This window comes from Aspergillus aculeatinus, assembly GCF_003184765.1.
Source record: "Aspergillus aculeatinus CBS 121060 unplaced genomic scaffold BO66scaffold_64, whole genome shotgun sequence".
NCBI lineage: Eukaryota > Fungi > Ascomycota > Eurotiomycetes > Eurotiales > Aspergillaceae > Aspergillus > Aspergillus aculeatinus.
In genome coordinates, this window is record NW_020291533.1 from 156,115 (window position 1) to 178,931 (window position 22,817).

Consider the following 22,817-nt stretch of genomic DNA (forward strand, 5'->3'; position numbering starts at 1 on the left):
AAAAAAAAACAAAACAAAAAAAAAAAGAGAAAAAAAGAAAACCAGATGGAAAGTGTGGATAGGGATGAGCAAGCATGTATGATTAGCGTTCGTCATGTTATGAGGTCTTGGTTGCATTGGGTTGGAGTCATGTTTGTGAAGCGAGTTGTTAGCGTCTGTTGACTGTTTGTGTTTTGTACGGATACCCCGTCAGTTGAAGCCCGAGCTCCTGACATGCGTTTGTTTCTGAGTGTGGAGAGCATGGAAAGAGATGGGGATGCTTGATGTAAATAGCAGGGCTGTGTTCCCCGTGCGTCGCTCATAATACCTCGGGCGACCACCTCTACAATGACACTATCTCAAGTCTACTTTTTCTCTTCCAAATCAAGGTGCACAGTAAAGAATGTTCTTCATGTCTCGGTAAGAATAAGGCTATACAGCTATTAAAGAGTGCCCGGCGATGCTTTCATTGATCTACCCAACAAGGTCTCCGACAGTGGGTCGATGGACCAACTGACAACGGTCCTCTCGTCTCACGACCATCCTCTTGGTGATAGCGTAGTTCCTCCACTCGCGACTGACTCAGGCCCATGGCCGCGAGATTCAGATCTGGTCGATAATGATGATGATGACGATGTTCCTTTCTACTACGCCAGCCGGGGACATCATCCCCCTCCTTGCCACCCCAGTCACTTCCCTTTTGCTGTTCCAGGGACGACCATGACGCCAGTAACTCCGAGGAAGCAGACGCAGAAGCGTCGACAGCAGCAGCAGCAGCAGCAGGAGAAGAGAGATTATAGACCAGCTCCATCCACTCGATCCCGAGGTAGACCGACTCGCCGACGCGCAGGTCCCCCGTCCACTCCCCACCGTTACTCCACAGGTTGACGACGATGATGCTAGGCCGGTCCGGCACGCGATACCGCTTGACGGTCTGCAAGGCGTCGTCCGCATACCACCGCGACTCCGTCCGCAACCAGTCCAGCCGGTGCGTCGTCCACTCCGTCCAGGGCCGCGTCAGGTTCACCACCGCGCTCGCCCCGGGGATGATCCGGTCGTGCTCCGCGTCGTAGTCCGGTTGGTTGGCGTAGTGGATCGTGAAGGGACTGTCGGCCGTCAGGATCTCGATGTCCGATTCGCAGATCGCCGAGCGGTACGTGAAGATGCCCGCGCAGGTGCCGCTGGGAACGGTCCTTTGATCGGGACGTACGGGGACGGGGACGGGGAGCGGGAGCGGCCTGTTGGGTGGCGGGTAGGCGAAGTTGGGTTTGTGTTTGGGTTCGGGTTTGGGGTGGAATGGGTGGTGGTGCGCGGTGTCCCGCGACATCAGGCGCATGTGGAGCCGGAGCGAGCAGTGGTCGATCAGACCGAACTGCGATTCGATCTCCGCGGTCGAGGCGTGGTTGGTGAAGCGTGTCGTGCGGAGGACGAGGAAGCTTGTGCTTGTGCTTGCGCTTGCGCTTGGGGGGTTGGTGTGAGGAGGAGCATGAGGAGGAGGGTTGGCTGAGTGCATGAGGAAGACGTTGGATTCGGAGTTCGTCATGGGGATTGGGGAGAGGAGCGGGCCCGCGGCGCGGTGCCAGGTTTGGACGTGCCAGTCTTTGCTGAAGGGGGTTTGCGTGAGGAGGCTGTGCGTTGTGTATTGGGTGTCGGTGTTGTTGGTCTTTGGGGGGGGTGAGGGTGGGTGGAATTGTTGCGATGCGTTGCGAAAGTTCCATAGCTTGTAATGCGTGAAGTAGCCCGGGTCGGGGCCGGAGATGAGGTAGCAGTCGCATTGCTGGGGGTCGATCGGGGTGCTGGGTTTAGGTGTTGGTGTTGATGCTGTGGCCCAGCGTGCGTTGCTGAGTATTGTTATCAGGGAAAGACTGGCGTGGATGGAGGTCAAGGAGGGTCGCATGATGGCGGTGGGTGTGGAGATGGAGGAATAGGAAGGATGCTGAAGGAGTGACTGTGTGGGGTAAGTATAGAGCTGCAGATTGCAGACTGCAGATTGTCTGGCGACGAGGTTGTTTGGTGGCCTTTGGGATTGATATCTACTAGTATGCGGTTATGATGGACATGCTTGTATATACTCGGACATGACTTCCGAAGGCAGGCGCGGAGCGTTGGTGCAGTGACTTGCCGCATGCTTGGAGGATTATGATGTAGTTATAAGCTTGTATACAGCCACTGTGCTGGGGCAAGATAGTTGCGACACTTACAAAAAACATACCGCGATATTGGTGGCATTTGTTGGTAGGTCGGCCATGGAGTATATAAAGTGGCCCAGTTTGTATGGAGATCGATGCCCCCTCGGAACTACATCTGCACCCCCCACCGTTTGCATGCGTGTTTCCGTCTCTGCTATGGCCGGTGGGACTGTAAGAACCTAGACTAAGTTATTGGTTAGACTATAGATGCGTTATATAGCTCGTGTCTACTAAGGTTAGTGGTCTATGACCACCGACAAGCTTACTTCAACCCAGAGCATTTACACTATACCACCGGCCATAATCCCCTATGATGAACCACCATCACGAGTTAGATACTCGGTTCACCTGCGGCATCCTCCCTTGGCCAGAGGCATTGTTGAAGCGCCCTTAGCGGGTTTAATAGGGCTCGCATCCACGTCTTCTTTCTTTCTTTTTTTTTTTTACTTAAGTTCTGAGTAGCCGTAGGCCTGATCAAGCACGAATCAATATAGCTGTTGAACCTAGAGCCTGATTATCTAAATTCGTGGATTTAGTTACGTAGCTACTGGTAGACCTGCTTATATAGCTGTTAAAGGTTCAATTTTATACAGCTGTTTGAGGTTATTCAAATATCTTTCCAAGCACCAGTTTAATGTACTGTAGATATATTGGTGGTGCTGATTTTGAGCTACGGCCTGACACTGTGGAGGGGGGGTCTTGTACTATCATCCGACGAAGCACAAATCATGTGACTACTTTTTAGGGACACTAATCAGGTTGCTTAATGTTGTACGGAGTTTCAGCTAATTAATCAGTATTCGTCATCCTGAGTTGCGAAGCGCTCTTCGCAAATACGCAGCGTCAGTATAGAACGGGAATGATACAGTATGAAGTCAGTATGGGAACGGCGTAGGGCCTGTGGTTGCACTAAGCAGCGGTAGATGAGAGAGGCAGCACAGGGCTGAGCAGCCAATCTGCAAGCGGAGGCCCCCTCCAAGGCGGCGTGGCAAACATCATCTCTCCTCTTAGTGATTGGCAGCAGGCAGCAGGAGGCAGTCAGCTGCAGCTTGTAGGGCCTGCCAAGCTCCCGACCTCCCGTTCTTTTGGTATTGTCACCCTCCGTTCCATACCGTTCACGGTGCATGGTCATCATGACGATTTCTATCTTCAATCCCAGCCAGAGACACACCAATTTGATCTGGTAGATGCGACAGCGTAATTTAGCATGACTGCGAATGACTCAGGATATCGACTTAGCATCATCAATTTCCATCCAGGGAATTGTGGTCAGTTGGTGCGTTGGTGACGAGGTTGAAGGAACGAGGGGTCAGGCGCTAGACTGGGTTGGGAGAATCCACCGGCGGGTGCCACGAAAAACGAAGCAGAGTAAGCCAACCAAGGGGGGTTGCGTTGCAAGATCAGTCCTACAGTCAGTCCTACTCCTACAGTCCTACTCCTTCTCTCGCCTCGCCTCACCCTCAACTCATCCCGTCTCCCTTTCTTCTTTCATCATCTCCCCCCAAACCCACCCACACCACCATATTCGTCATCATACTCTGTGAATTTTATCTTCACAACATCCCAAAAAGGTAACAAAATGGACCTCTTGTGAATTTCGGATCGGAAGGAGACCCAGAGCACCTCGAAGCCCACACATCATCGCCCACCATTAACCAGTTGTCACGGTCGGCTCCCGACCGTCCCTTAAATTCGCCATGACCACCACCCTGGAACGCAGTCTTTCTCGCACCTCGAGCATGTCGATACCGGTCTCGAGCCCGAGGTTATCTCTCGTACATGAATCCACACCCCCAATACTCTCCGACCCCACCCTGTCTCATATTCACGACCGCTTGACTTATCTCGACTCTCGCCTTTTGGAACTTCGATCCAGTGTCTTGACCAAGGATGGCTACGTCGACAGGCGTAACCGCGAAGACGAACATATCCGACGCGAATTCGAAGCCAACCGCTCCGTCTCGAATCGGATCGATCTGAACGTTGTCGCCCTGAAAACCGACGTCGACCAGTTGAAGTCGGGGATCTCGCAGCTCAAATCCAGCATCGGCCAGACCGGTAACGAGACCGTCTTCCTCCGCAGCGATGTCGACCGTTTGTCCAAGAACGTGGATCAGATCCAGTCAGATGTCGAACATCTGCAGACCGATGTCTGTGGATGCCGCGTCGAAGTCAGCAAGCTGCACGCTACGATCAGTCAACTGCGTACCGATTTGATCACTCTCCAACATGAGACGTCACGCCATCTGACGTCCGTTTTCAATCGGTTCTCTCTCATCGAGTCCCGCATGAAGCATTCGGAGCGGGTTCGATTCAACTCGCTGGCCCATACCACTCACGCCCCGATCACGCCTGTTCCCGTGGTGGAAGACGACGGATCATTACAATGGCCCGAATACTTTCCTCGTACTGTATGGCGGTTCTGGTGTCTCAAGAAAAGAAGTAGGAGTAAGTGCGATTGGCAGGTGAATTCCCCGCACTCATCTAACAATGTTCCTAGTCAACCGCTTGGTTCAACTGGCCGACTTCTACCAGCTTGGCGGGTATGAATATTGGGGCCGCATGCACCAGACAGAGCCTGTGTACGCCACCGCAACCGACAGTGACTCGAGTGACTCGAGTGACTATCCGTCCACTCTTACACGCGCTGAGGCTGTTCGTCTGTATCCTGAGGCTGCACATCAGGCGCTGGCAGCAACGCTGGGGCTGGTTTATTACAAAATCCGCAACGAAGTTGGCGAAGGGATGACTCTCCACATTCGTCCTCCGAAGCGGCAGCAAGAAGAAGTTGCTTCGGCAGCTTCCAGTGCGAAGGAGAAGCCGGTGAAGATGCCTCGCCGAACGAACAACATGTCGCCCACCACTTTGAAGCGGCTCATTGATGGCCCATCCTTGGAGGCCAAGTCTTTGACGTCTGAGGAGTCAGACAAACTGGGATGGAACGCTCACTCGGAAGTCTCCGATGATACCATGAGCAAGCTCAGAGGCATCGTGTCGGAGGAAGTCGGTACCTTGCTTCGAGCGCTGGAGCGCGGCCGGATTAAGCTCAGGTCTACGCGCCCTGAGCAACGGTCGAATGTCTCGCCCTCGGAGATCAGGTCCAGCTTCCGAAACGGCAAGATCGCTGATGACGAACGAACCATTCCCGACACTGTTGCTACGGAGGTTGTCTCCGTCTCTTCAGGTGTTCCCGAGAAGGTGGAAGAGCCTGAGCTTCCCGACACTGCATCCGATGCTACCAGTCCATTGACTGGGATTGAGACTTGAGGCGCTCATCACAGCTACGAACAGTATTAGCAGGTTCAACTCTTCAGCCACACTTCTACAGCCATACCCATAGGCTCTACCTTGATGACCGTCCATTGGACACTGGTTTTCTCCCGAGATAACACACTGCAGTTGTGTTTTTTTCGTATGGATTCCACACTCGTTCGTACCACGGAGTACGCGCAGATTGCTTGCTCTGAGGCTTGACCGCTTTCTCAACGTCTTGGGTGTCGTGGCCTATGGGTAGAGGGTCTGTGGTATTGTTGATTAGCCATTCGATCTTCAAGGAGATCTTTGGTCCTGAAGGGCCGATGCCCACAAAAGAATGTTGATTCGCCCATCAAAGTTCACGCTAGATAGGAGTGGGAACGGCCCAGCTCCTTTGATTCACCTTGTCGAATCTGGGTACTACGTCTGCCAGTACAAGCGCCCTACTCGGTGGACCAAGCGGGCCGTGTAACCGGCCAAGTAGCAGTAGCCTTGTTGCTACGAGTGGCTGAGCGTCAGCCCGATCCTTGGCTAGATTTATGTTGTACCCCCTCCCTACCTTGACCAGGTTTCTGGAAGGTGTGCAGCCTGCGCAAGCCGGCTTGGTGTGCCCAAGGGATTGCCTACAGCGTAACCTCATGACAAGTTAGATTATTTTGTTTGGCATCATTGGTGGGAGTTATTGACCATCGGACAGGTCTTCACCTGGCCGCAGCATTGAACGGCGTTTTTGGATTTCGTTGGGAATGACTGCTTATAGATACCCATGCTCTGTATTGTGTTTTTTAGCGATACTTGTTCTGATTCATTGAGCAATCAACTGTTCTCTTGATTAACAAAGACCTAGGCTCGATCCGCTCCGAACGGACTGAGCCGAGTGTGCTACCAGACGATTCGACAACGATCGATCCTCCTACTAGAGGGTGCTCGCGGTTGATCGTCCCAACCAGATAAATTCTGTACAATCCTGCAATTATGGATCAAGCTAATAAAGCAGCATGCATGCCAGATCGATTTTTATAGGCGCCCTCATGATATGCAACTATGGCTAGGTAAATGTTTCCCAATCCTAATCTATGACAATGCCCCCGGTTTCCTGTCATCCTGTCCTAGACCTGCATCACATAAGCATCGTCGGCTCGAATAGATCCTTCTTGAGCACTTCCAGGACCTTTTTCTCGTCGACATTCCCCAAGTCGATACCGGCAGGGGCCGGTTGATCGACCTCCGACTCCGTCGGACTCGCGCTGTCCTCGTCCACTGGCGCGTGGGTGCGAATATACTCGTCTTCCAGTAGATACCGGGCGTCTGATCCCTGCGCGCGTAACGCAGCGGGCGAGTCTGGTAGTACATAGATGGTAGGGAATTCGAGGACCGTGTGGCCGCGCAGGGCGGCGGTGAGCGTCATGCTGGGGGCGAGCGGGATCAGGACGGGCTGTTTGGTCGCTGTTCGCGGCCGGTGGAGGTAGAAGTAGACGTTTCGATGGGGAAAAATCGCGTGCGTTTCTTCTTGTTTGGAGGAGGTGGTAGTGGGTGGGTGTGGTTCGTCGGTTCTGGCTGTTGGTGCTGTTGATGCAGCAGTAGTGCTGGATTCGGTGGTTGTAGTAATAGCAGAGGGGATATCTTCAGGTTGCTGAGCGACGTTCTCCGCTATTGAAGAAGGCAGTTCATGTTGTTGCGCTTGGCCCTGATCTTCTCCCTGCTCTTGGTTCTGTGTCTGTTTCTGTGTCTGCTCCTTTTCCTTCTCGCGTTCTTCCCTACTTAGAGGAAACGCTCGATCGTAGGAGAGGGCAATCGGAACCGAATCCCTGCAGTTCCTCGTGCGCTTCTCCCCGGTCTCCCCTATCCACTCCACCGTCCACACCAAGCATTGCTGTCTGTAAAAGATTATAGAAAGTCAGCCACCCATCCATTCACCGCAGCCCCCAGCCAAGCAACCAGTAGAAGAGTAAAAGCGACGGGGCCGGGAACGTACTTAGCAAACCACCTCGACCCATTCTCCTTATTCCGACTCATCCCCCTCGGCGCCCGAATCACCTTCACACCTGCATTTCTCACTTCCCGCAAGAACCCGGATTCCCGTCTCGCAGGGCCAGCAGCAGCAGTAGCAGCAGCACCAGCACCACCCCTCTTCCTCTTCCCCCCAGCGCCCCCACCACCACCACCACTACCACCACCACCACTACCACCACCACCAACCTCCCCTCCCTGCCCATCCCCCTCCTTCTCCACCCCCTCCCCTATTCCCGTGCTAGAAGGCGAATGATCCAACCCCACGACCGCCAAATCCCCCACAAACCCGGCCGCATCCCCGTCGACCCGGATCCCACGGTTCTCGGCGTCGCGCCCGGCCCGCTCGATCGACCGCTCGATCCCCGTGATGAAGTTGAAGTCGCGGTCGAAGGCCGTCGCCGTGGCCAGCTCGCTGCGCCGCAGGTAGGCCGCGGGGTCGCGCACCCCGCTGCACTGCGACCAGAGCTTGTGGCGCCGCGTGCACGGCAGCGAGCAGGTGCGCGTGTTGCAGCGGGGGCAGCGGTATTTGGGGGGTTGGAGGTGACTGTATTTTTTTTTCCATCCGAAGTGGTTTAGTGAAATGTGAAAGGAGATCTTGGGGGGGGGGGGTTGGGGGTTTGGGCTTGGGTGGGTGGTATGAGCGTCGGGGGCTTACCAGATTGTGCAGAGGTCTGTTAGCAGGGAGTCTTCCTGTGAGGAGGACATTTTTGGTTCTTGGGGGTGGGTTTGGTGCTTGGTTCGGTGGTTTTTGGTGTTGGCGCTTTGGGGGTTTGGGGCGATGGGGGATGGGGTATATGGTTCAGTATTTTGTGTCAAGTGCAAAGTAAGGGTATGGTATGGGTTGAGAACGAGGCTGTAAGAGAATAAGAGTAGCTGGTGTAGAATGAAAGCCAAAGTGTTGATCGAGGCGCAGAGAGAAAAAAACTGATAAGTTGGAGATTGAGCCCGTTGGATCCTTATCGCCTGGGCTTATCGCGGCGGAAGGGTCTTGGATGCCTGAGGCAGGCGGTTCATGGAGCGGCCAGATGAATCACCAATCGCCGAACATGGCTTATGCTACGGTACAACTGCTACATACTCCCTGGCTAGCCTTCTGCACTTCTAGCAGGTGGCTGTGATACTGACAAAAGCTTCTCTGGCCGATTGCCAGATCTCGACAACCGTGCTCGCAATGATGCGATTAGTGATCTGACCCCAGTGATTTCTAATCTCGGCGTTTGCAACTCCCCGATACAAATGACGACATGAGGAGAATGCGGAGTATGCTTAGCGAAGTCAGAGTATATCTTCGACTCAGATCCAGACCCAAATTCTCTTCCTGGTCTCTCAATTTATCTTCGACTCAGTTGTTGACAAACCCAAACCCAAACCCAAACCCAAAAAATGGCCGCTGCTAAGCCTTTCGCCATCGTCGCCGGCGTTGGCCCTGGAACGGTACGGTACCTCCCACAGCTCTACGAACGGTTGCGATGTACAGACTAACAGAGACCAACAGGGCGCCTCCATTGCCCGCCGCTTCGCCAAAGCCTACTCCGTCGTCGTGCTCGCCCGCAACCCCGCCAACTACGAGTCCGTCGTCGACGAGATCAACTCCGCCGGCGGCCAAGCCACGGGCTTCCGCGTCGACCTCTCCGACACCCAGAACGTCAAGTCCACCTTCGAGCAGATCACGAAGCAGTTCACCGGCTCGCCGCTCGCCGCGGCCGTGTTCAACACCGGAGGTGGTCTCGTGCGCAAGCCGTTCCTCGAGCTGACGGCCGAGGAGTTCTCGTCCGGGTTCGAGTCGCAGGGGTAAGTAGTTAGACCATCTTTCTTCCCTCATTACCCCAGACTCCAAGCTTAGAACCGCACCTTTCTTTTTTTCTTTGGTGGACGCATGGGCTAACATCTCCCACAGCAAAGGAGCCTTCAACTTCGCCAAGGAGACCCTCCCGCTGCTCCTCCAGGCCACGAACCTCCAACACCCACCGACCCTCATCTTCACGGGGGCGACGGCCAGCGTGAGGGGCTCGGCGAACTTCGCCACCTTCGCGGCGGGCAAGTTCGCCCTGCGCGCGCTGGCGCAGTCGCTGGCCCGCGAGTTCGGGCCCAAGGGCGTGCACGTCTCGCATGTGATCGTCGATGGGGTCATTGATATCCCGCGCACGAAGGCGTGGACGTTCGAGCATGAGGATGCAAAGTTGGATCCTGAGGCGGTAAGTAGCCATTCCCTCTTTGAGACTTGAAGATTCTGGGCCATGGATGGCTGATGTTGGATCGTTGGGACAGATCGCCGAGTCGTATTGGCACTTGCATAGTCAGCCCCGCACGACTTTTGGGTTTGAGCTGGATCTTCGACCCTATGTTGAGAAGTGGTAGGACTGAGGCTTTGCTTGTAAGGTAGAACGGAAGGTAGCTCGTTTGTCTGGGTAAATTGAAGTTCGCAAGGGTTGGCTCAGATGCCTAATTTTAGTACCTCATCAATGGTATAGTAGGGGGCAGTGTTTGGAGGGAGCATGTTGATTAATCGAACCAATGGATCAAAACCTGACTGTTCATCTCTACGCACCATCAGCAAGCTGTGTAGGCTCTCTGCCGTGTTGTTAAATGTAGAGAGAGAGGAGTCCGTACTCCGTAGTAAAACGTCAGATCCGACATAAGTGAAGCCAGCACAAGCTGACTAATCCACCAAGCACAAAGAGCACAGCTGACCTCACCACAAAGCTATAGCTTCTCATCCATGACCACCGTTCTCCGCACCTCCCTCTCTCTCCAACATACTCACCTTCATCCATATTTCCCCACTCCACACGAACCTTCTTCAAACTCACCCAAACCTCACACACATCCCACCAGATTCAGCCAAACATCACGTCCGCAGAAAACCCAAAAAAATGAGCGACCACAACCCCCCGGTGCCACCGGCGGGGACGGAACCCCAGCCCCAGCCCCAGCAATTCCCGCCGAACCGGCTGAGCCCGCCGCGGCTCCTGCGGCTCCCCAACGGCACGACGACCAAACAATACCTGGAGCACGCCTTCAAGCCGCTGCGCGTGGACGAGTCGCTGATCCGCAACCCGAACCCGTTCACCCTGTACATCGGCCTCTGGGGCCGGACGAACTACGTCGCCAAGACGGAGATGGGCGCCTACCGCCGCCTCGAGAACATGCGGCGGCACACGGGGCGGGCGCCCACGCAGCCGGAGATGGACGCGATGCTGGAGATGATGGCGCAGAGCGCCCGCCGCAGCAGTCTGGGGCTGCCGCTGGGCGCGCTCGCGGGCCTGGCGCACCAGGCCTACGCGCTGCGCTACTCGGCCGACTGGGAGGCCTACTTCGCGCCGCAGGTCCAGGAGACCCCCGCCGGGAAGAAGGTGCTGACGCTCGAGGGGTTCAAGCGCGGCTGGCAGATGATGGGCGACGCCGGGGCCATGGGCGGCGGGCGCCCCATGGCCGCCGCGCGGTTGTTCAAGGTCGCGGTCTGGACGCTCGTCGCGGATTTCGTGGCCAGCTCGTGGGCCACCTTCGGCGAGATCGCCATGTGGAGGGGCGATGCCCGCCTCGAGCGCGTCAGGGAGGAGATGGAGCGCTCCAAGCACGCGGTCCGCTTGAGTACTTCGCCTGGCGCGAGGGCGGTCTCCGGCGGCGATACCTCGGAGGAGGGTCAAAGGAGGCGCGAGTCTTCGGCGGCTTATGCCTTGGTTGTCGCTGGGGAGCTGAGGGAGGGGCCGAGCGAGGTGGATGGTGCTGGTGCGGGTGATGATGGGTCGCCCGTGGCCCACGGGATGGGGGAGGATTATGCTTTCAATGGCGGTGGTGGTGGTGATGAGCATGGTTCTAGGACGAACTCCTACAGTGAGGTTACACCACGCGTGAGGGCTTGGAATACGAGAACGCAGCAGCAGCAGCGGCAGACTCCCTCCTCCTCCGGTGGTGGTGACTTCTTCGACGACGACGATGATGCTAGTCCCGTTGCGGTGGAGCATCGCAGACCCGCGGGCGGAAGTGCGTGGGATCGGCTGCGGATGAACGCCGCGCGACCGCAGTCCAGGCCGCAGCAGGCTGAATGGTCTCGGGCCGAGCGTGAGAGCGAGAGTGAGAGCCACAGTGAGCGCGAGAGGGCTCAGGCGGACTTCGACCGCATGCTCGATGCTGAACGGAACGCGGGGTCGGATTCGGGGAGGAGAAGTGGCAGATGGAGCAGTTGGTAGTTAGAGAAGGCTCGTGCTCCGAGATCATGAACTGTCTTCAAGCGCTTTTTATCCTTACGAGTCCTGGCTACCCTACCAGGTGCATGTGTAACTTAAGTTTTCTTGTGTATGTATACGACCGAATCATTTCATGTCACCTTCAGATGCCATCACCTCTGTCTAGTCGCATTATTATTTGACCTCCTTCAGAAGAAAGCGGCTGTGATCACACGGCAATGTAAGCCACAGAGAGACTCGCGTCAATTGAAATTCTGGAAAGGACTTTTCTGAGATACGGGATAGTGGTTAGGAAATGTAGAGAAATAAGAAAAGTAATCGGAGTGATAAAACGAGTAAATTAGGATACACCACTTCGGTGACGTGATCAGACATAGCACATTCATCTTGGTTATCAGAGGCAACGATACATCAAAAATAATACATTCCCAGGAACGGGATGGCGGGTTGTGCTGTATATTAGATGAGAATCACAGAACAAGAAGCAAAAGCAAAAGCAGAACAATCAATTCGTTAGTCATAAGGGTTCAACTACTGTGATCATCGAACCAAAGCATGAGCCAGATGATGGTATAGGTTGCTCTATAGTCGACCATCCATCACCTGCACGCTTTCATAAGGGATGTGGATCTCCGCAGACACCCAGGGCTCGCTGCCCTTGTTATGCCCCACCCGTGTCAAGTTGCGGATCTTCGTGCTTAAGCTCTCATTCACGCTGCGGCCTCGTCGATGCTCAAAGGACATGCGGCGGCGTTCCAAGCCGGGACGGACATCAGTGCTCAATGCCGGGGCGGCGGTCATCGCGCGAGGGAGAAGCCGTCCAAAGTCCTCGTTATCGAACGCGATATCGATGGTGCCCGAGGACTGGCGTGGAGAGGCCAAAGGAGGAATTGGTGGCGGCGGAGGTGGCGGCGGATTTAAATGTTGAAGCTGCGGCAAAATGGGAGGGTTTTCGGCCTGCTGCATCAAAAGTCCATTCTCGATAGTCTCTTCGATGCTCACTGTGACAGGCGAACCGCCATAGCTATTTCCACTATTCTCTCGCTGATGACCCTTACCCCGTGACCGACTTGTCGAGCGGCTTCGGGGTAGCCGTGGGTTGAATCGTGGATGCATTGGTAAGTCAGTGGGCACTAGGCCAGACGGCTGACTTTCTGGGACCGGAACGGACATCGAACGGCCAATTCTCTCTGCATCTCCTAGATATCTTGCGTCGCTCAGAAGTATAGTACTATCGGGCATGGGAGGAACTGCTACAGTCTCCTCGTAACCATTGTACTTGGGGTGTCGCATAGCTCGAGGAGTCGCTGGCAAGCCATAGGGCACGTTCGACTTAGATGAGGCCGACTCGGAACTGCTTGGACCCTCCGGCGACCCTTTACTAGCAGTAGTCCTGTGTCGACCTGGAGTGTGAGGTGTGAATGACGATGACACTGAGAATGGCGGGCTGTCCGGAGCAGTGCGGGCGGATTGTAATTCTCCGGGAAATGGAATGTTCGGCGCAGATGGATTGCGTGCCAGTGACAGCCGACGTGCCTCAAGTTCAGCAGCTGCAAGTTGCTTTCTCCTCTGCTCTACGAGAGTGGCTTGATTGTGAGCCATCGGAGGCGCCTCGCGTGCTAAATCGGCCACAAAATCCTTGATCTGTTGACTGCTATCATCAGCGTACATGCTGTCATTAAACTTCCCGTCCTGTAGCATCACAACAGGGCCTTGATCTGTATCAACAGTGACATCCATCTCAGAATGACTGCGAGAGTCTGCTCTCGGACGTCTTGCTTCGTCTCCTTTCATCCCTGTGTTCTTGTCCGGACGCCGGCTGCCGCTTCGCTGGCGAGTCCGCAAACGCTCCCTATCACTCGCCACGAGTCTCATAGCGTCATCTGGAGTCATTGTAGGAAGTGGAAGCGGCGACGAAGGAGATCTCATGCTTGATCCTTGGCGGTCCATGCTACGTCCACGCTGCGAGTGTTCCGTGTTGATACGGCTGGCGGTATTGCGGCTTGCTGAACGATTTTGGCGGCGTTCGGAAGAGTTACGAGAGCGTGGCTTCCGCACTCTGCTAGCACTGCGCGTTCGAGACGATGCTTTGTTCGCGGCGTTCGCATTGATCCGTGCCAGCTCTTCAGGTGACATTGGAACTGGAGAAGATGGCGAACGCTTGGCAGGTTGTATGTACCTTTTTTCGTGTCGCCCACGGGTCTCTTGAGATTCGTTCCTGGACCGGTACCTCCGACTGGAAGCTTGGCTGACCGCATCATCCGTATTTCTTCGTCCGCGCCCAGGAGTATTCACAGTTGGAGTCTGATACTTATGCGAATGATAGCTCGCTTCACCCAAACTACTGATATACTGATCAATACTCCGACTGCTCACGCTCGGGCTTCTGGCGGAGCTAAAGCTGTTTAATGTCGATGCTGGACTTCTAAAGTTGGCCAGCGGATTCGGTTGTTCTTGTACATCAGCCTGAGAGGAGCTGCCCAGATGGAGCTGCAAGCCCTCTGGCTTCCGTTCTCGGGTACTTGCCCTACTGTCAGAGCGCTCCTTCAGCGCCTCGAAGACACCGGCAGCTGGAGAAGGAAGGCCTTTAATTCCTGCGAATTGGTCAGTTGCTGCCTGAACAGCAGTTTGAGGGCTGGGTTTGTATTCTTCCGGATCGTATCGGGCAGATGACAGCAAGCCGAGACCGTCGCCATCTTCGTCGTCTTGTTGTTCCTGTGCTTGAATCTCCTCGTTCTCCGAAGCCGAACCATAGTCCATAGCAAGCTTATTGTTATACACGGCTGATGTGAAAGTCGGTGGATGAACGTCAATCGGCGTTTCCCCTATGGAAGGAAGGCGGCGCCTGTTAAACGCAGGGGTGTTTGTCCGTCCGTTCATTGCATTGTTCAGGCTCTGAATATTATTGAGCTTGTAAGAGCCAAAGCCACCTGGCGATAGAGCCGATTCCACCACGGCCGATTCCGCTATAGGCGTGACTCCAGGAGCATTTGTTGGCGTTCGATCATCTGACTTCAGCCCGGGGAAGTTGTATTTGTGGTTCGGTTGCGAGTCAAATGATGTGATGAGCTTGAGAGCTGGCGCTTTCAGAGCTTGCCTGGTATTGGTAGCTGCAGGTCTCGCTTGCGAGCCTGGAACCATCAGATTGGACGGGTTGTTCGCATATGGTGGCTCGGGTGACTTCATCTGCGGTCTCTGGGTTATCACCTCGGTGAACGATGCCGCCTGTTGAGCCGCAGGAGAGGTCCATGGTTCCGATGGTTCAACACCAGTACACATGAAGCACCGAATTGCCAGCTGCTGTTGTGAATGAGATACCACGTGTTCACCCCATCGACGGACAAGATATGACTGGCGTTGCCAGTCCGTGGGCATAGCCAGACATGTCATAAGTATTGCTTCCAGATAATAATTTTGAGAAACGTAGACCTCAATTGCGTCGTTCCGATCTCCCAGTCCTAACAATATGGTGGCCGCTGTGTGAATATCGCCGATCTCCAGCAGCTTCTGGACGAAGGCTTGCCCAAATTTATTGGATTGGGACTCTCCGGACATCTGGCTGAAAGCGAGAAGCATCCAGTCGGTAATTGTCGCAGGCCCGGAACCGATCATCGAAACCATGTGGTCAGTGTCGGACTCCCCAAGCCATTGAGCTAACAGAACGGCATTATGGCTCGTTGGAGGGTGATGGCTAACTATTGGAAATGTCAGTTAACTCACGGCAATACTCAAAAATCTCCTGAACCTACGTTCGTCTCGAATCAATCCTTCGATGTCACCGTCAAAGCCAAAAACAACGCTCAACATCTGTTGGCGTAGATCATCTGGAGTCAGGCGAGATTCATCAAGTGGCTGGTGATGTCCGTAGGGCACATCATTCAGACGTGCGCGCGTAAAGGGGAACAGATCGCTAGGTCTATCTGCAGGGCTGAGTTGGACCTCATTTCTCAGACGCGAGCCTCCAGCACGAGAGCTTTTAACTGAGGACATTGAAACAGACGATGCGTAAGCGTATGAAGCTCCAGACGCCTGGGGGGTATCTCTTCCGGATGCAGATGTCAATGAAAATGACGTCCCAGTTACTCCTGACCTGCTCTGTGGCGAGAATGTGCCCATTCTATATTTCCCCGAAGATGCCTTGGAACTGACCGAATTCGCATGGCTGCGAGAAGAGACCGGACTGCTCAATTCCGCCCGTTGCTGCCGAACAGTCTCAATCCCGTTCATGTCGAGTGGAGTTCTTCTCGAAGTGAATGCGTTCGCAGACTCTTTTATCGTAGGTGGATCCTCAAGAGTCCGTAGCTTCGCTTGCTCTTGGGGTAAGGACATGACATTGGCCGGGAGATGTTGTACGTTGGCCACCATTGCTGGTGCTTCGACATCGTACTGCTGGACAGTGAATTGCGGCCCTAGCGTGAAAAGCGTCGCCGTTGGCCCGTAGTTTGCAAACCCGCGAGGGTTGTCGATCGTAGGGACTGGCTCGTATGTGACATGTTTCGTCCTGACATCCCATGCCCATGTCTCTCTGTAATTTGGGCCATTAGATACCGAGTGTTTGCCAGATGCAGGCCAGATGAGGTACACCTACCCATCAAGATATTGTACAATTCTTCCGTTCTTTGACCAAGCCATCCATTTTGGCTCTGATGGTGGCGAGCCATCTGACCGCTTCAACACCCTGATGACTCGAGGAGGTTCTTTTCCTGGCGGCTTGGCAACGCTCCACACCCTCAAATCACCATTTGCCGATAGTGTCGCTAGCATATCAGATTTCTGCTTGGAGGAGGAGGCATGCCAGGCCAAGGAGAGTATGGATGACGGTCCTCGGGAGGTGGCCATAGTGTGTAAAATTGTGAACGTCGGGTGGAGGGTAGCGATCATTATAGAGCCATTCTGGTAACTAAAAGAAGGTCCGTCAGCCTTGAATACGGACAGATACTTGGTTTGGTGGGTACCCTATTGCGTATGTTCGACAGTCTGTGGCCGGTGCAAGAGCGGTTATAGGATCGAAGATGGTGCGACAGGAAATGTGCTCCGAGGTAGACGGTTCAAAGATGATAACATCTCCCTTTTCGTTTCCTTGAAACGGTGTCAGTCGCCTCGTTTCCAATCCGCATGAGAAGTCGTATACCTACCGAAAGCGACGTTCCCATTTCGCATCCAGGTGGCAACTTTGAGTTGTTCGAACGATGCAAACCTTGCAATCACTGTCCCTGTAAAAATATCCCAAACAATTGCAGTTTTACCGACATCATAACTGAGCACTAGTCTCCCAGCACCACGCTCACTGACATTGTCAACCGAAATGAACTCAACATCCTCTTGGTGGTTTTCAAAGCGTCTTTCGAGTGCCAAGGTATCATGGTGAAGACAGGAAATCACGGAGCCTTGGGCGTATAGGAAAAGCGACGCCGTTGATGCACAGGGTTCAAACCGAGAAGTCGATGCTTGCGGTGGCGGGATCATGGTCGGCGCTGGTGGTTTCATTGCCGAGGGTCTCGAGTCTGTACTCATTCCGGTATTCCATGACAATTCGACCATTTCCGAAGAGCACACTTGTGAGTCAAGCTTGTTCTTCCGAATGTGGCTTCCTAGCCTTTTGCTCGGCCAGTTCTCGTGCGTAGCGAAACGACGGGGGGGCACAGCAGTCGTTTCTCGAAAGATGATGCTCGCGATCTGACGCAGAGTAGGCCCGGCAGTGAGCGCACGAGAGCAAACTAAGTGATTGACACTCAGATTATCATGCTCACAAATGCTGATACTCTTGTTCTGCGACACAGTATGAAGTATGGATTGGGTGTTGGCCTGGCCCACAAGAACAGCTTTCGCACACCTCCGAGTGTTTAGCGGAATAGAAACACAGAACTAGTGTCGATGAATAAGGATAGAAAGAAATGGCCGGGGAAAACCACAAAAGAATTTTCAGAACAAGGCCGTGGACAAAGGTATGGAGAATACTGATGGGGCAATCAAGAGGTGGGGGAGGATTAGAGATTCTTGAGGCCCTGGAAATGATCAAATTGAACCTGGTAAGATATGCGGACGCACGACAACGCAGACAATAGCACAGAAGGAACGATGCAGTGAGAAAGACTAAGCAGGCTACCACGTTTGGAACATACACCATGCACGAGGTATGAAAGAGGCTTTGTGACAAGTCGACAGGGGCTGAAGTTTTGTTTAAAAAAAGACGTTCCCTGGCCAGGAGAATCCGGGGTTTACAACGGAGAAGTCCAAGAGATAGTTGAAAAAGCACAAATTGTACACCTCGTTTTGTAAGTTATTAATCTCGGATGGCGCCAGCCTCTATCTCCGCGTCGTGTGTATCTAGACGTGCCTATAGGGTCTGAGACGTCGCAGAGGTAACGGCCACAGTCGATCAGAATATCGAGACTTCAAGCAATGGGATTAGCGCCAAGGGGAGTTGACGGCGCTTCCGAGGACCGGGATGTCACCAGCATGAGAGAGGGGGGGATTATTCTGGGACATAATTAGCGGACGATGGTCAAGAAGACCCATCAAGCGGCATTAAAAGCTGTCGGTGGCCCTCGCATGGCACACCAACTGGCATGCAGCAACGGCACAAGAGAAGCATGGGACAGCCAGTCGACCTAGCAGAGTCCGATCGCTGTCCTAGTGAGATTCCATTGCGATACTATCGGTAAGTTCTCGGTGGAGCAGCAGGATAGCCAGTTACGGTGGTATCTGGGGACCTGATCTAACCATCAAGATGAGGCGCAGTTTCTGGAGAGGGAGGAGAGAGAGTTTGGGACTATCGGAATCAAGTTAAATCCGCAGGTCCAATTGTTGCACGGAAATGGGGAGTGAGTGTAAGACTCTCGTCCTAACTAGGCAAACTGAGCGGGAGTGAGATAGAGCATGCCAGTCAACGGTGAGTTCTGCATGGCTCGCGGCGGCTGTCAGGGACCTTGACGGGCGGATCAATCTCGAGGGAGCCCCGCGTGATTGGTCCGCCCGGTGCAGAAGGCGTTTCTTCAAGCCTAAGCTGCTGCAGGCCTCATCACTCCCACACACCAATCACCCGCCCTGAAAGCTCCGTTGTCGCTGGTCAGTAAGTAGGGCGGCGCGTAAAAGGCCATCCTGGCATCTGAATGGTTGCTCGTTGCAGCAAAGCCCAGCAACTCTGTGCCAATTGTAGAATGTTGCTCCCGAGGAAAGGGTCATTGCCAGCATCAGGCGATGTGCTGGTGGCTATCGAATCACGTTCTACCCATGACAATGTACACGTTACCTGAGGAGACCAAGGTTAGACCTAGGAACGCTAGGACTCAGTACAGACTTTCCTGGCAAGACAAGGTCTGTGCTTCGAAGGTTGGGGGGATTTATTTGGACGAATCCAGCGAGAATGAGATATTTCCATACGGCCAATGAACTCCATGTCGGGCTTGATCCCGACTAACATGCATGGTTGGTCACTTGCAATGTTAAGGCAGACCGAGCCGTGTATGCCTATCACCGGAGCGAACTGCGACTGTAACACGGGAAAGAAAACCGTCCTCGACATTGCCGGTGACTATGGCATCGCACGGTGGTATAGGAATTGAAAGTCACTGTGATTGTGCCACCTCAACATCACCTCGAGCGATATGACATGGAACTAGGACGATGACGTACGGCGTGGACGAGTCTTTCATAGTGGGACATTGGTGGTGGCGGGAGAAATGTGATGTGACTAGCAGTGTGACTAGTGTCGTGACTGGCTTTCTTAGCGTCTGTGAGAAATCCCCAATGATTGCGGGGTTGGATGAGGCGCTCGGTCCACTGTCTTAGATGTTTAAAGAGGCGGTATAGCTGCCATCGAGAGTGTGTACTCCGGAGTAGAAGCTGACTTTCGATAGGCGGGAAAGTGAGTATTGTTTAGATCGAGGTATGCTGAACTAGAAGCGGATGCTGCAGCCTGTATGACTTGACCATGGAGCGGCACAAAAGAATTGGCTAGATAGTGACGGGATGTAGATATAGCTTAGGATTGGACTGAAGAGGTCAACGCAGCCAGTTGATTGATTTAGAAATGGTCCATGACTTGACGAGTCGATAGTGTACAAACTTCATACTACTCTGTACCGTGCATTCAGGTAAACGGGCAGTTACGGAGTACTATTCTAGCTATTCTCGGCCGGGCCTAAGCGGGGCGCGATAAGGCGGAGGGGAGGGTGAGCACACACGCTAATCTATTCTTGAGGATCACATGACCAGACACAATTCTGCCGGTGCTTTCCTCCGCGGCGAAAAATCGGCCCGTGATATGAATTTCCGCCATCTCCAAAATCTTTTGGCCTCTACCAAATCATCTTAAGGAATAATAAAGTTTCAAGGAACAGTACGATATAGCCTGTTCTTTTCTTCGATCGATTCCAGAAATCTGGCTCTACCACTACCGCATCTCTCACTAAAGAAAACATCACAATGGGTGTGCAGAAGAAGACTCGCAAGTTTGCGCAGGTCGGTCCGCGCCCGGAATCCCCGAAGAGAGTTCAATCCTGACCTCCCGTTGCCAAACAGATGAAGCGCACCATCAAAGCCCGCGATGAGCGCCTGAAACCCGATAACAAGAAGCAGGAGACGCCCAAGGAGAACGAGTTGACCCGTCACATCCCCGTCGCGCCCTCGAACATGTTCTTCGCCGCCAACACTGCTCTCGGCCCTCCCTACCACGTTCTCGTCGATACCAACTTTGTCTCGCACGCCATCCGGGCGAAGCAAGATCTCCTTACCTCTATGATGGATCTGTGAGTCTGTGTGAATCTCAGTTGGTGGCAATAGGGATGATGCTAAGACTTGTGGAACCAAAGGTTATATGCGAAATGTATCCCGACATTTTCAGATTGCACGATTGCCGAATTGGAGAAACTGGGGGAGAAGTACCGGTTGGCGCTCCGGACCGCCAAAGATCCCAGATGGGCTAGGGTGAAGTGCTCTCACAAGGGCACGTATGCAGATGACTGTATCGTGGATCGGGTGAGTGGAGACTTTTTTCTGTGGCAGTGTGTCATAGCGCGCTAAGTGTTCGCCGACTCTAGGTGTCGAAACATCGCATTTACATCGTGGCGACCAACGATAAGGATCTGTGTCGTCGTTTGCGCAAGATTCCGGGTGTGCCGATCATGAAGGTCGCAAGAGGCAAGTTCACGATCGAGAAGCTGCCCGACTCTTTGGACTAGATGCGCCGACCCATTCTGGAAGGGTCCGGACTGGACGACAGATGTTATTTCTTCTTGATACCACTTCATCGCACGATACTGCACGACTACACGACTCGAGTACGGATCTTCACACCGTGCCCAGGGCACTTCCTCGTCTAACGAGATGGCACCTTGTCTGGCAGACCAGGTTGGCCACCACTCGACTCCATGCATGAATTCAGTCTGCAGGATACAACGAGACACGCCATACGAAGCTTGCGAGTCACGTCACACAACCATAACGATACCCGGGGGATGATATTTTGTGGGGCATGCATGGTAGATAATTGAGGGTGGCTTGATAGCCTTGTCAAACCAGAACCTAAATAGAAGATCAGAGCACAATGAAGCTTCGACGCAGATACCAGCCATTGGCAACCTCGGTCGTAGTATGCATAGCTCGTATCATGAGTCACCAGGCTCGTTTCATAAGCAGCCAGCTCCAGCATGCGGGGAAACAGCAGCCTTATCTATACCGATAACCCCACTCGACTCCAGTCCATCAACAACCACCGCTACAACCGCCACCATCTTGAACCTCAAAACCACCCACCCCCAAGCACACCAACTCCCATAAAACTCCCTTTCCCAGCGCCGCCAAAAGCACAATGACCACCCCCTCCGAACCCGAAACAATCGTCATTATCGGGTACGTCCCCATCCCCAGGCTCCTTCCCCTCATCCCTCCCGCACCCAAACTCACCAACCAACCAACCCACCCACTAACACCCAAGCGAATGATCCCACCATCAGAGCCGGCGTCCTAGGCCTCAGCACAGCCCTCTACCTCCAATCCCACTCCCACACGAGCACAAAATTCCTCCTCCTCGCCCGCGACCTCCCGCACACCACCTCCCTAAACTACACCTCCCCCTGGGCGGGCGCCCACTACCGGCCCGTCCCCGGCACCACCCCGCAGCACCACCGCGAAGCCCTCCAGGCCCGCCGCACCTACACCCACCTCAAGGCCCTGGCCGCCGCGCAACCGGGCGCGGGCGTCGCGCGCTGCCCCGCGGTGGAGCACCTCGAGCAGCCGCCGCCCGAGTACCTCGATTCCGAGGCTGTGCAAACCGCGTATGCCCACGTGGACGGGTTCCGGCGCTTGGCGGGGCACGAACTGCCGGCGGGGGTGCGGTGGGGGGCCGAGTATGAGACCGTCGTCGTGAATTCACCGGTGTACTGTCAGTGGATGCTGAGGGAGTTTGTGCTGCGCGGGGGAGAAGTGAGGGAGTATACGGTGGGGGATGTGCGGGAGGCGTTTTTTGTTGGGGCTAAAAGGAAAAGGGAAAGGAGGGTGAGGACGGTGGTGAATTGTTCCGGGTTGGGGTTGGGGGGCGATGAGAGGGCTTTTATTATTCGAGGTAAGACGGATTCAACTACCTACCTGTCGGATACCTTCCTGCTCGGCTTTTGTCGGGTTTGTGGTGGTGGGGGAAGGAAGCTCTACTTGGATCTATCTATGCTGCTGACACTCCCCCCAAATGTCTAGGACAAACCTGTTTAGTTCGGAACCCATGCGCCGTGACCATGACCCGCCAGAATAGTGATGGGTCGTGGTCGTTCTGTATCCCCCGGCCGCTGGGAGGCGGCACGATCATCGGGGGCACCAAGCAGCCGCATGACTGGGATCCGTACCCGTCACCGGAGACGCGAGCCCGGATTTTGGCGAATGCGGCCAAGTGGTTCCCTTTCGCGGAGGGGAGTGAGGGGAAGTTTGATGTCATTCAAGATATTGTGGGGCGGCGGCCAGCCAGAGAAGGTGGCATTCGGATTGAGGTCGAACGACTGGAGGCCGGCGATGGGGAGCGCGTCGTTGTCCATGCGTATGGGGCTGGTGGACGCGGCTTTGAGATCTCGTGGGGTGTAGCTGAGGATGTGTTTAAACTCATGGCGGAGCATGGTCTGGTCCAGCAGAAGGCCCTGCTGTAGGTTACTGATTGAAACCGTGGCATAAGCACTTATGATCGCGACAACAGTAAGCCCTGAAATCT

General features: G+C 54.3%; 8 protein-coding genes across 8 annotated transcripts; 4 read left to right on the forward strand and 4 right to left on the reverse strand.

Moving 5' to 3' along the window:
- On the reverse strand, positions 1-347 carry BO66DRAFT_213101 (uncharacterized protein). The gene has a single exon (XM_025642606.1). The coding sequence runs from the start codon at positions 300-302 to the stop codon at positions 93-95; it is 210 nt and encodes a 69-aa protein (XP_025499245.1). The 5' UTR covers positions 303-347; the 3' UTR covers positions 1-92.
- Positions 348-445: 98 nt separating this feature from the next.
- Positions 446-2,227, reverse strand: BO66DRAFT_432048 (glycoside hydrolase family 16 protein; the record flags this gene model as incomplete). Its single annotated transcript, XM_025650620.1, has 3 exons — positions 446-1,927; positions 2,052-2,148; positions 2,181-2,227. The coding sequence occupies 3 exons, from the start codon at positions 2,225-2,227 to the stop codon at positions 446-448; spliced, it is 1,626 nt and encodes a 541-aa protein (XP_025499246.1).
- A 1,638-nt stretch (positions 2,228-3,865) lies between these two features.
- On the forward strand, positions 3,866-5,435 carry BO66DRAFT_333892 (uncharacterized protein; the record flags this gene model as incomplete). The annotated part of the gene is made up of 2 exons (XM_025644184.1): positions 3,866-4,616; positions 4,669-5,435. 2 exons carry the CDS (start codon positions 3,866-3,868, stop codon positions 5,433-5,435), a joined length of 1,518 nt encoding a protein of 505 aa, XP_025499247.1.
- A 1,108-nt stretch (positions 5,436-6,543) lies between these two features.
- BO66DRAFT_383634 (zinc finger HIT domain-containing protein) lies at positions 6,544-8,320 on the reverse strand (the record flags this gene model as incomplete). The annotated part of the gene is made up of 4 exons (XM_025646062.1): positions 8,092-8,320; positions 7,656-7,980; positions 7,395-7,559; positions 6,544-7,296 (listed from the first exon to the last, which is right to left on the reverse strand). Exons 1-4 carry the CDS (start codon positions 8,139-8,141, stop codon positions 6,544-6,546), a joined length of 1,293 nt encoding a protein of 430 aa, XP_025499248.1. The 5' UTR covers positions 8,142-8,320.
- A 215-nt stretch (positions 8,321-8,535) lies between these two features.
- Positions 8,536-9,794, forward strand: BO66DRAFT_383636 (oxidoreductase, short chain dehydrogenase/reductase family; the record flags this gene model as incomplete). Its single annotated transcript, XM_025646063.1, has 4 exons — positions 8,536-8,870; positions 8,932-9,227; positions 9,334-9,631; positions 9,705-9,794. The coding sequence occupies exons 1-4, from the start codon at positions 8,820-8,822 to the stop codon at positions 9,792-9,794; spliced, it is 735 nt and encodes a 244-aa protein (XP_025499249.1). The 5' UTR covers positions 8,536-8,819.
- Positions 9,795-10,176: 382 nt separating this feature from the next.
- BO66DRAFT_395501 (putative endo-1,3(4)-beta-glucanase) lies at positions 10,177-11,846 on the forward strand. Its single transcript, XM_025648232.1, has one exon. The coding sequence runs from the start codon at positions 10,310-10,312 to the stop codon at positions 11,624-11,626; it is 1,317 nt and encodes a 438-aa protein (XP_025499250.1). The 5' UTR covers positions 10,177-10,309; the 3' UTR covers positions 11,627-11,846.
- A 359-nt stretch (positions 11,847-12,205) lies between these two features.
- BO66DRAFT_333956 (uncharacterized protein) lies at positions 12,206-17,164 on the reverse strand (the record flags this gene model as incomplete). The annotated part of the gene is made up of 5 exons (XM_025644188.1): positions 12,206-15,318; positions 15,373-16,148; positions 16,212-16,523; positions 16,579-16,702; positions 16,759-17,164. 5 exons carry the CDS (start codon positions 17,162-17,164, stop codon positions 12,206-12,208), a joined length of 4,731 nt encoding a protein of 1,576 aa, XP_025499251.1.
- A 2,886-nt stretch (positions 17,165-20,050) lies between these two features.
- On the forward strand, positions 20,051-22,755 carry BO66DRAFT_415175 (Fcf1-domain-containing protein; the record flags this gene model as incomplete). The annotated part of the gene is made up of 6 exons (XM_025649518.1): positions 20,051-20,086; positions 20,147-20,373; positions 20,437-20,602; positions 20,665-20,737; positions 21,582-22,187; positions 22,316-22,755. 6 exons carry the CDS (start codon positions 20,051-20,053, stop codon positions 22,753-22,755), a joined length of 1,548 nt encoding a protein of 515 aa, XP_025499252.1.
- Positions 22,756-22,817: the final 62 nt, after the last annotated feature.

Excerpts from the sequence above, each read along its gene's own strand:
- BO66DRAFT_213101 (XM_025642606.1), bottom strand. The coding sequence starts at position 302 with ATGAGCGACGCACGGGGAACACAGCCCTGCTATTTACATCAAGCATCC.
- BO66DRAFT_395501 (XM_025648232.1), top strand. The coding sequence starts at position 10,310 with ATGAGCGACCACAACCCCCCGGTGCCACCGGCGGGGACGGAACCCCAG.